This window comes from Accipiter gentilis, chromosome 31 (genome assembly GCF_929443795.1).
Source record: "Accipiter gentilis chromosome 31, bAccGen1.1, whole genome shotgun sequence".
NCBI classification, from domain to species: Eukaryota; Metazoa; Chordata; class Aves; order Accipitriformes; family Accipitridae; genus Astur; species Astur gentilis.
In genome coordinates this window covers 10,882,913-10,895,017 of record NC_064910.1, presented here as the reverse complement: position 1 = coordinate 10,895,017, position 12,105 = coordinate 10,882,913, and the positions used below count along the sequence as shown (strand labels likewise).

General features: G+C 39.9%; 1 protein-coding gene across 2 annotated transcripts in view; it reads left to right on the top strand.

The window, feature by feature from the left end:
- The window catches only part of SLC9A7 (solute carrier family 9 member A7), a 76,517-nt gene extending 65,048 nt beyond the window's left edge, over positions 1-11,469 (top strand). For both annotated transcript variants that reach the window (XM_049834404.1, XM_049834403.1), the window contains 3 exons: positions 282-364; positions 3,716-3,821; positions 10,223-11,469. In XM_049834404.1, coding sequence (XP_049690361.1) covers positions 282-364; positions 3,716-3,821; positions 10,223-10,471 — 438 coding nt within the window. In that variant the 3' untranslated portion in view covers positions 10,472-11,469. The remainder of the gene's footprint in view (positions 1-281; positions 365-3,715; positions 3,822-10,222) is intronic.
- Positions 11,470-12,105: the final 636 nt, after the last annotated feature.

Here is a 12,105-nt window from a genome sequence, read left to right as displayed (position 1 = left end):
GCTTTTAGATTCAAGGGAACTTGGTGGTAGAGGGCTCGTTAAGGTAACTTGAAGGGAATGAAGAGGGCCTACTTCTTCTCTGCAGTCATTTCTGATCTTTCTAAGGAAAGTAACCTTCTCAGTATAAGCAAGTCTCTAAATAGCTTTCTTCTGCAGTCCAAGTACAGTATTGGAGTAATTTGGCTTTTTTGGACAGGACATTATAATGTGAATGATTGGAGTGTATGATTTGGGGTTTTTTCTCCGTGAAATAATTGAATATGTTTTTATCTTATTTTTAGGATGGCCCAGATTCTGAAAGAAGGAACAGGACACAGCAGGAAAGTGCTTGGCTCTTCAGGCTATGGTATAGCTTTGACCATAAGTATCCTTTTGAAAATACAGCCTGGCTTCAAGGCATGAAATGTTCACTTTTTTCCTTTCCACATACCCATATGTAGCCTTAAGCACTTGAGAGAGTCAAACAGGAGAAAGATCAAGTATTTGACTCAGAAGGCAGACCTTTCCTTTCTCTAGTGCATGGTATGTCACACTGGCTGAAGGACAGAAACCAGTCAGTTCTAGGAGCAGAAATTCCTTCCTAAACAATAAGACAGCCAATTAACTATTTCAGATCATCTGATCTGTTCTATAAATCTGATCTCATCTTCACTGATGCTCATAGCACAAACTAGTTTTCCAGTTCTTTGTACATGTCTAAGCCCCAACTCATTGCTCTGAAGAGCCATCTGCTTTTGTGATGAAGTCCTCTTTGGAAGCGCGTTGCTGATACGGGAAGTTCTGGAACTAAAAATCTACATGTGACCCAGCTTATTCCCTTCAGTATGTCCAGAACTTCCTATCGGTGTTAAAGCAGAGAGTGTCCTTGTGTGTTTATAGTATTGTACAACCTTTCTGAAGCTGCTATTATACTATTTAGATAGCTTTATTTAAGCTTCTGAGCAATTTTTGCGTAGCTGTCCTGTCTTTAATGCTTGTGGTTTTTTAATCTACTTAGTATGTTCTTAATTGATATATCATACAGGTCCCCTTCCTTAACAGCTTACACTCACTTAGTGGAAAATGGCAAAGATAATCTTGTGGCCATGGCAAGTCACTTATACCTAGAAATTCAAAGAAGTTTAACTTATTGATTTCTGGTAATTTGTAGGGCAGTTAAATATACATAACTGCCTGTGACAAGGCCTTAATCTTGTTGCAGCTTGCATCTGAGAAGTGAGTCTTTTCACTGGGGTCTTGGCCGTTGGTTGATGAGAGATTGCTGGCCTTGTTGGAGCATAGCAGTTTCTTTCTATGCCTTGTGCATCAAGATTTCCCACACAGGGAAAGCCAGGTATAGCGTTAAAAGCATTCAGATCCTAGTAACACTTGCCTGTTCAGGATAAAATTTATTTGTGGCTGATACTTTCAGATATAGTAATATGGGGCCAAAGCCCAGAAAGGAGTGTATGTGCTAGTTTAAATATTCATAAATGTTAGTAATTTCAAGTTAACCCTTTAAGTTGTAGTGGCTGGTGTCAAAGTGTATTGAGGTCAATTTTTGTTGTTTTTTTTTAAAAAAGAAAGAATTCTGTGGTAACAGCACAGAAGGATCTGGCTGTGGCTGACTGCATCTTTTTTGCCTTTTTAAGAAGGAAGCAGAGCTATCCTCTTCCCCTGTCTTTACAAAAGGGATGTGCCCGATGTAAAAAGGAGTAGTTGGCAATGCTGACTTCCCCTCGGCTGATGCTAGCACAACTGCAGTCCCCAGCAGCTGCGGTAAGGGCAGGGGGAGTGCCAGGCAAAAATTACAGCTTAATTAGCTGTTTCACAGAAACTTAGAGGATGCTTATAGTGCATTTGCTTTTTCAGTGGTGACTGACTGTCTTTAGGGAAGGCTTTTGTGAAGTTTGTGCCAAGGAAAGCAACATCCAGAGGCAGAACTGTCTTACTCTTAGAGGTAAAATCCTGTTCCTTCTGTTGCAAGGAGGCATTCAGATAAACATCAGCTGGGTGGGCTTAAATTGCATGGAAGGGATGATCTTTAGAATTGCTACCTCTATACCCATGGCTAAATGTCAAAATATTTTTTGCTGAGGCAATCATTTGGTTTGTGGGTAGAAAGGCAGATTGTCTCAAAATTCACTCTTTGCAAGGGAACTTAACTTGAAAAAGATGCGAGTAAGATGCTCTTGGCAGTGTGCTCCAACGCTGGCTATTGCCTGCAGAGCTCTGTGTGGATGGATAACTTGGAACTTCATTCTTGTGGAACGCAGGGTTCATTTAATGTCATGGGCTGTTCCCTGGGTTCACCCACAATTGTTAAACACAAAGAAAACTGCAACTTTGATGAAGTACCAGATGTCTTTTACTGGGTTTGTTTTATTACGACTGAGTCGCAGCATGCCTGTCTGCCATAGGGCAGTGTGGAGGCTGGTAGGTTAGTGTAAGGGCGAAGAGTTTATTTCTTTCCAGGCCTGGGTGTAGCTGCACCATTACCGGAGGAGGGAAGGAGGAAACGTAACTCTGCAGTAGCATAATCATGCTGTTATATGCTCAAGTAAATGTGCTATGCCAGGCTCTGCTAAAGGGGAGGGATACATCTCTGCTAAAACAGCCCCTTTTTTAAACTCCTCTTTCCTCTAAGCACCTTGATCTGTTAAGAGGCTCAGGAAAGCTGTTATATTCACAAAGGGACTTGATTCTCTCTGTGCTTAGAGGCCTGAGAAAGTAGCTGGAATATCTGCAATATATATTTACATTGAAAATAATCAGACTGACTTAAAAAAAACCAACCCAACCCAAAACCCCATGGTCCTGATTTCAGGCAACTTTTTGAAGTCTTAGCACTTTCCCTCCTCAGCTCTGTTCTTGTGCCAGTCAAGATCAGTGTGCCCCTCTGTAGTAGGAATACCTTCTTTGACTCTTGAGCATTTCCTCAGGCGTATCATCAGTCTGGAGTACTAGCGTGAACAAATATGGATTTACCTGGGGCAGACCTATGAAAAGAGGTGTAAAGACACCTTTCTCTCCCACCCACCCTTGTGCCCCTTCAATGTAATCTAGGTAGCATTGCTTTCCTTCCATGCTGTGTTCTGTGGTTCTTGCCATACAGTTTTCCCTTCACCTTTCTGAGGCTCTCTGTGGTATGTATATATGTACCGCAGAGATGTCTCTGAGCCTTACCAGAGTAAGACCTCTGGTTGCATCTCTGTGGCTCAGTGACCACCTAGCAGTTCAAGCGGTTATATTGCTTTGAGGATGTTGGATGGACAGTATTTCTTTATCTCCCTGTGTTGAGCCACATAGGTATGTCACCTTGTTACCTCTAGCTTGCAACCTCAACACCATGCTCCCATCTTCAGAACAGAAATACCCTTGGTCCTATTAACACTAAAGCACTTGTACCTCTGCTTGCTCCTTTTGGATCCAGAGAGCCCAAAAGCTGGAAGCGTTGCAACTGTTTGAAATTTTTAAGAGAGTTAGCTAGTTGCCCTTGCAGTAAATGTGTGAGTAAAGAAACTGCACTTGAAAGGATCAAGGGGAAAATGTTGGGGGGGAAGATGTTTTTCATTTATTTGTTTACAAATGCAGATTTTTTTTCAATGGATATTTTATATACAGTTATTGAGCAGCACATCTATCAAAGGCAGAACTACACACATTTATGTACAATTGTCTTTTTATTTTCAGTAGTGGTTTTCAAGCACTGATGTGTTTTCCTTAACTACTTAAGTTATTTAAAGCCAATTCTCACTCACAGTGGCCCTCCATTAACCACAACTCTACCCAGCTGGTGTGGCCTGATAGCCCGCTGCCTGACAAGTCCCCAGGTTTATGATGTAAGTAGAATTACTTAATACTTCTGTGTTTTGTTTTTTATTTATATTTAACTTCAGCAAAGCAGTTTTTTTCTTTGTAGGCAAAAGGTTGGTATGATATACATACTGCGAGAAAGTGCTGGTTTGTCATAGGCAGGCAAGATTTAAGATACTCGCCCCTGAGGCAACAGCTTCTGTTAGTAGAAATCAGAGATGATCTTATTATTCAGATGCTACATTAAAAAAATAACATTTACGGATATTGGAAAATTACAGGCCTAGTCAATAAACCAGCTCAGGGAATCACTTCAAAATATTCAGTCCCTTCTCAACACTTTTGGACAAGATTCTTTTCCTGTTACTGCTAAGGTTGCATCAAGGTCTCCCTCAGAGAAGACACTGACACATTTACTCATGCTGGAAAGAAATCTGGTAGAGCTTCCTTTCATTGTTTCTGCTGTGAAATTTGAGATCACATTTCAGAAACAATTAATTAGTTACTTATCTGAGTCCAGCAGGTCACTATACTGTCTTTACAGCCATGTCTTGCAATAATTAATGCTTCATTCTCTATTACTCTTGCAGGATCCTGATACATGTCATTCCTATCTGTACAGTGCTTCTGAAATCTACAACTTTTTGAGCTGCTTGTAAATAAAACCCTGGTATTATGTGGGAACACTCAAATTTGCAGATTCTTTGGAATGGTAACATCTCTGCTATGTTCAAGTAGTCTTGGACCAGATTTCTTTTAATCTTTTCGTAGAGAGTTATGAATTCCACTTCCAACTTTGAAATACTTCCCTGCATTTCTTTCTGGTATCATTAGCATCTTTCTTTTACCTGATAGTAAAGTTTCAAAGAAATTTGAAATGTCTGCTGCCTATTTGGAGCTATTAGTAATGCAAGAAATTGGCCTTGTTCCCATCTTTGCACTGACACTGGAGATCTTAAAACAGATCTAGGCTGGAAGGCATCCATCAGACCAATTACCCTACTTGTGTGTTGCCCGTGTGTCTGTCTATGTATGATCTTATGAGATTAGTTATCCAGTAACTGCGGATCTAGCCAGAATGAACATGCAAGCTTTGGCTTTCATTTTCTCTAACAGTTGGGCTCTTTTTTCCTCTTTAGTCCTCATTCTTAGCTATTGCCACATGTGGAAACTTATTCTTTACTTGGATTGGTTGTGACACACACACATACAGTTGGGATGTCAACTTCATCATTAAAAATGCTTATAAGGCTGCATACTTTTTTAAGGTGTATAATGTGGAACTTTCACATTGTATTCTTTCTTCTTGTTCCTATTTTGGTGTGTTGCTGCATTAGTCTTTAAAGAATATAATTTTGAGACTTTATTTCTAGTTTCTATTCAAGATTTCCAAACTCTGCAGTTGCTTTATTGCTTTCATTTCTTTGCATGGCTGGCTCTGCTACAGCACTTGACTATACCATTTTATTACTGGCTAAAAAGCTGTGGAATCTTTTTGCCTTCCTATTAAGTGCAGGTGAAGCAATTGAGAGAGCCATGTCTTTCTGGGGGACAGAAACTGCTTGGAATAGTTGTGTTTTTGTGAGGTATTTCCAGGAAAATTGAATGGTACATCTGAGAGAATTAAAGACTGAAGATTTTGAATTAAACAAGCAAAAAAGTCTAAATACTTAACAGAATGTAACATAGCTGGGTTGTGATTTAACCCCAGCCAGAAACTAAGCATCACGCAGCTGCTCACTCACTTCCCCCCACCCAGTGGGATGGGGGACAGAATGAGCGGGGGAAAAAAATAAAACTCACAGGTTGAGATAAAAAGAGTTTAATAGGACAGAAAGGAAGAAAATAACAATAATAATTTTAAAATGACAACAATAATAATAATAATAAAGGAATTGAAATATACAAAACAAGTGATGCACAATGCAATTGCTCACCACTTGCTGACTGATGCCCAGTTAGTTCCTGAGCAGCAATCTGCCCTCCCTGGCCAATTCCCCCCAGTTTATATACTGGGCATGACATCACATGGTATGGAATACCCCTTTGGCCAGTTTGGGTCAGCTGCCCTGGCTGTGTCCTGTGCCAGCTTCTTGTGCCCCTCCAGCCTTCTTGCTGGCTGGGGAGGAGAAGCTGAAAAATCCTTGGCTTAGTCTAAAAACTACTTAGCAACAACTGAAAACATCCATGTGTTATCAACATTCTCATACTAAATCCAAAACACAACACTATACCAGCTACTAAGAAGATTAACTCTATCCCAGCTGAAACCAGGACAAGCTGGAAAATGTGTTGCAAACAGCAGTAGTGAATACTAGATCTTATTCAGATGCATGTCTGAGCAGTTACGACATCTATATAGAGAAGAAAGAGAAGAAAGCTTACATGTATGTGGCTATAATGACTCTGTATTTGTGTATTGTTTTCAGCTTTTGTTGTTTTGTTCCCTGCCTTCATTACAACCTTATTTAGAATTTATTTTCACTTCTGTGAGTGGGAGTACATCTTTTTAATTAGATGCCGGGGGAGGGAGGGTAAAGTCTGAAAGCCAGATAATCTTATTACATAGTCCACCTACAACCTATTCTTAAGTATGAGATCATGTCCTCTAAGCTTGAATTTGCATGGCATACACGTCAGCATGCAGGGGTGAGGTACAGTGGGGTTTTTCCAGACGTGTCGTTACTATTCCTTGCTGATGCTCTCCCACTGCTTTAAGACTGTGTCACTAGGCTCACCATTAAGTTTTTCCAACCCAAAGAATCCAAGCTGGAACTTAAAAGCATGAAAGATTGCTGTAGTTAGTGTTTAAAATTACCATTTTCAAAAATTCACTCCTATCTTTCTCTCCTGGTGTTATCTTCAGTGCATGACCATTTGGCAGGACTTTCCAATTTATCCCAAACTAATGTGGGTCACTTTTTTCTTCCCTTTTGACATGTCCTTTGAAACTTCTAGTAATTCTCTGTTTCATCAACCTTTTCTCCCATCTGGAAGGAGCAGCTGTGTTATCACCTGTTCTTCTTAATGAAGTACTCCTGGGGAATTTTTTTTTTTTGCTTGTTTGTTCAGGGGTATGGTTTTTGTCCTGCACACTCACCCACCGTGGGTTTGTGGGTTTTTTCTGTGAAAGTTTAGTTCTTGCACCATACACAGTGTGACAACTTGTTATGAAAGTAAAGGGAATTGAATTATTTTTCTAAATATGCAAACCCAGTAAAGAAATGTCATTTGCAGTCTATATAAGTCTTGGAGGAGGTAACTCTCAAAATTGGTAAGAAAAATGTTCAGCTGTGCCTCACCCCTCCCCTTTCTTAGTGATTCTAGCTTCATAGCAAAAATTGTTTAGTTTCCTTGATGAATTTGAACTCAGCTGAGAAATAGCAAAACTCTAACCAGAGCATCAGATTTAAGTTGTAATTTATTTTGCATACGTACTACTTGATGCTTTTGCTTTGGAGCCACAAGATAAGTAACTTCTGATGAAAGTTTTGTCATCCATGATGCTTGTGTTCTATTCAGCCCCAGCCATGTACGTGATGAATACCAGCGCTTTGTATGTGCAGTGTACTTTGCATGTGCTTTTTGCATTGCCTTAGGAGGTAATAAAGACGGGCTTTGTAAGCAGTACCTCTAAATAAGCTTTAGCTGTTTTAACGTCTCCAGCATGCATTCTTAGGAGCATGAGCAGATTTTACCACAAATGGGACAAAATGCTGTGAGGTCCCTCAAGGTTGTGGTCAGCATGTCAAAGCAAAATTCAGTCTTTTGTAGGGTTTTGGATTTAGGTACTTCCCCATTCTAGTTTGTCAGTTTAAGTAGTGAAGTTCAGACCTACGTTTTTTGAGTGAATTGAAGCTATTCCTACAGAACTGTAGGGGATTGCAGAGGCCAGTTTAGGGTTATTCTTGGAAGAATTTCAAGTCTCTAGGGATCTACTTGGATACATTTCCTGTCTTTCTTGAAAGAATTGTTCATGCTGCATGAAGCACAGTAGGTTTATTCACCCATCCTCTTTGCTTGCAAACATAGAAAATCCGTATACTACATGGGATTTTTCATGGATGTTCTCTGGGGAAATATATGAAATAAATTACCTTCTGCTTGTAGTGCTATTCAGAAGTGAAATAAATAAGTGGAACTTGGCTCATACAAGGCAATGTTTGTTCACTATGTTGAGAGAAAGCTCAGAGTTTTCTCTGGAACTGATCGTGTTTACATACATGTAAGTATAGCCTGGGACAAACCAGCAAAGACTGAGTTAGGGCTTGCCGTATAGTATGAAGCCTGTGCCCTCTCCTTTCAGTATCGTGCTTCGAAGAGCTTTTCAGCCCTTTGGGGAAGCTCAGATGTAGTGTGTGTTCTTACCAGTTTCTTATCTGATGGGTGGCTGCAAGGATCCGCTGTTAAATAGCATTGTGGAGACAGGAGATGCTTTGGGAGCTCGCTGCAGCCGCTTCACACATGGCCTTGGTATCACAAGACCTCCTGGTGTGCTGGTAGCCCTGCCTTCCCCTCCTTGGTGCTTCTCCAAGGGCAAACACCATGAAAGGCAACTTGTGATAGAGCTTCTCAGCTTCTTCGACTTCTTAAAACATAACCAGTCAACAGTCATAAACTCGTTTTTCTGCTTTTTTATCTTTGAGCATCTCTTCTTCAAAACCAGAACATATAGGGATATCAGATTTTCTTAAACAGCCGATTATTTTGTGTACCTTTTTTAATCATCTTGGTCTTGTCCCTCGGGCTTTTTCTCTTTTGCAATGGAAAGCTTATAAAGGCTGTTTCTGCCGGCTATAGCTGAGCCCTTTAATTTCTGCCTTTTTTCTAAGACAGTGACAGTAGTTCAGTGTTTTCTTTGCAATCAAAGAAAGCAAGTGTCCTAAACTGTATTTGCTCTTTGATAACAGTGCTTTCTATCACAGTAACTCTGTCTTTAATAAGCAATGATAAATTTGGATGCCACGAAGGTTCTAAGAAGTTAACATTCATTCTAAGTAGGGCTTGTCTTGCACTTGACACTGAACTGCACCATTTCTTCCACTGATTTTGGTAAACTCCTGACACTTCTTCCAGTCCTCATTAGTTAAATATTCTGTATCATCTAGAGGCTTCTGCTGTTTTATTCTGGCTGATTATCATTCTGAAATAATGATAGGAAGCTTTCCCAGGAAGTTTTATTTAGCTGGGCACTGCATTTTTCATCGTGGACAGGTTAATCGGCATGTTCAGTCTCAAGCGCCCTGAACTCCTGCAATACAGGTAGGGCTTTCTGGTCAGGCTGATCACAGGCATCCTACCTCATGAAGCCTGTGCCCTCCTTCATTTGCTGAAGTGGAAGGAAATTATGTATTTTGAGAATGTAGCCTGATGGGTGTCCAGCCTACTGAGGAGAACAGCAATATCCACACTTATATTTCAGCTCCTGCTAAGCAGTACGGAGCTATTCATGTGGGGAAATAATTGCTTTCAGTTGCAACAAAGCAAGCTTATAGTACTGATAGAATTTTCTTGAAATATGAGGAAGCCCCATTTTCTGACCAATTCAGCTGTTCTGCCTTTTACCAAGACCATGTTAAGCAGGAGTGAAACATGGTAGAATTGCTTCCTGTTGTATTATGCTGTGTAGAGAAATTAAGCGTTTTGTTACACTTAGCAATTCTAGTTTCTGACCATATATTTCAACCCATCTCTGCCAAAATAAATTCACAGGGTTTTGTGAGCCACTTTCTTAAATGATTTTGAAAAGAAAACATATCAGATATAGTTACAAAACCATAAAGCAAGCACTTTCTTGTATCAGTCTTTCATACTGTTATGGCTCAGGAGTGTTCCTAAGAACTAGGTCAAGTAATTCTCTTATTTAGTACCAGGTAAAAGTAAGCAAACAATTTAAAAAAATGTGGTTAGTTTTCAGTATATATACAAAAATTTGTTGAGGAAACCTTGAATATAAAGTATTTGGGCCTAATGAGTTCTTACCGGTTTGCATGAGTCTTTTGCTAATGAACTTAACTAAATAGCAACAGATGCAACTCTGACCCTGTATCTGGAGTGACTTAATTGTGCTTGGTCTCCAGTCTTTTTCCTGTACTGCCTTCTAAATTGTCATGCAGAAACCAGTGTATACTGCTCATCTCTCCTGTATTTCTGGTAAACTTCCAGTGCTATTAAATCCCTAGTTACCCGTTTCATAATCTAGTTCTTGGATTTGGCTCCCCCTCATCTCCACAATAGCAGTAGTTATACAGGGAGCAGTAAGCTGATTTGCAAACACGGGGTTCAAGGTTATTTTTAACATTTCTTAAGGTGGAACTTTACCGCTTACTGCTTCTGTATTGACGCATAGGTAAACTCTTCTGTTCAGTTACCTTCTTGGCAAAGACTAGATGTTGTGCACTGTACAAAGATTTTTCTTTTTTTCCAGAATCAAGAACAGCTTAGAGAAGAGGATTCTGATTTTATTCTGAATGATGGTGACCTTACCGTGACATATGGTGATACAACAATAACTGCAAATGGTTCTTCTGGCCCCCATACAGCTACCACTAGCCTTGATGGCAGGAGAACAAAAAGTAGTTCAGAGGAAGCACTGGAACGTGATCTGGGAGCAGCAGATCATGAAGTTACAAGCAGGGGTACCCGGCTAGTATTTCCTCTGGAAGACAATGCATGATTACTGACTCAGTAAAAATAACTCTTGCTCAGTGGACGGATCAAGGAAGACTGCAGGCCACTGTGTCGCTTGAGGTGGGAATGTTTATTTAAACAAGTTAACACACGTAAGTGGTTTTACTAGGGTCTGAAAATGTCACCTATTTTTTACTCAAGTTGCTGACAGTGGGGTTTTCTAAATGTCTGAAAATAGACAAATGAGAAAACTGGTCATTCTCCTCTTCAACCACATATTGAATCCAAGTATAACTAGCATGCTGCAATTGTCTTGTTCAGCTGCAGCAGCTCTCTCTGAAGAGAGGTACATGAAAACATTGTCATAGAACTGAGCTTGTCTTGGCTTAGCTTGGGAATGTGGAAGAAGAAATATAAATATGATAATAATTATGAGATAAAAAAGAATGTACGTGTATCAATGTGGAGAGATCCATTGTTAACTTCTCTCATGAGGCTGAGGAAACTAAAGTAAAACGGGACAGTATACATTAGGACTACAGGTGCATGAATGGAAGACTGGGGAATCTGTTACTGCAAGCTGTACTTAATGTATTTCAGGGAAAAAAGGGAACAGAAGATTTCTTCACTGGCCATGTGTTTAAATAGGAAAGCAATGAGAGCTACTTGTCCCTTTAGCTTTGGGCAACTTGACTATTACTATTCGCCTAACTTCTAGTGCCTCAAAAGAAAAACATCCAACTTCCTGTGGTCTAAGACATACCTGACCCGACACAAGCCCAGAGCCAGGTTCTCTTGGGTAAAAGTCATGAGGTGAAACTTTCTCTCCCTTAAGGTTCTTAAAAGCAGATGAAGATAGTTGGAAATGTATCTTGAGCTGGGGAAAACAGCAGATAGGAGGGGGAGGGGGGTGGAGAGAGAGAGGCAGTATTGAACTTGCGTGGAACCATGAGGTTTCGTATTGCTCAGAAGAAGCCATGGACTCTGCTTACAGTTCTTGTGTGTGATAAACAGCAAACATCTAATTAAATGGACACACAAATACTGCTGGCTTTACCATTTGTGACTATACTAAAAGAAAGGTGTTTACTCTTGTTCTCTTTCGCAGAGTAGATGTGAAACTTCAGTGGGGCATTGCACAACAACATATAAGCTACAGAAGTGATGAACTGTAGTATCATCTTAAATGTGAAAAGGGAAAAAATCTTTACCTAGTATTTAGCCCACTTACACGTAGGCTAGCTTTAACTTATTGCTAAATGCTTTTTGATTTCCAAATGAGGAGATATCATTGTCTTTGCCAATAGCTGAAAACTTACACTTGGAAGAGCAGTTCAGCTATTTAAAGCATGCTAAAATGTGATTTCATTCTCATGTCTCAAAAGGTTTATTTTTTTAAAGAGTTTTGTGGCCCACTAATGTGATGTAATATCAGTTTGTCTAGTAAGTGTGTTTTTCTTGCTGCCATTTCAGTTGTTCCTCTCATAAAATTGTGTGTGAGTAAATACCCGCTCTGTTTTTCCTTAACTATTAAACCTAATGGGCTAACGTCGGTACGGGAACTTACTGCTGCAGAGAAACATTGCAGTCCTATTGTCTAGTCTGCTTTCTTTCAAATGTGTTCTCCAATGAGTGATCTACCTCCTTATCTGTCCCTCCAAGGTAAATTTGTAAAGGGCA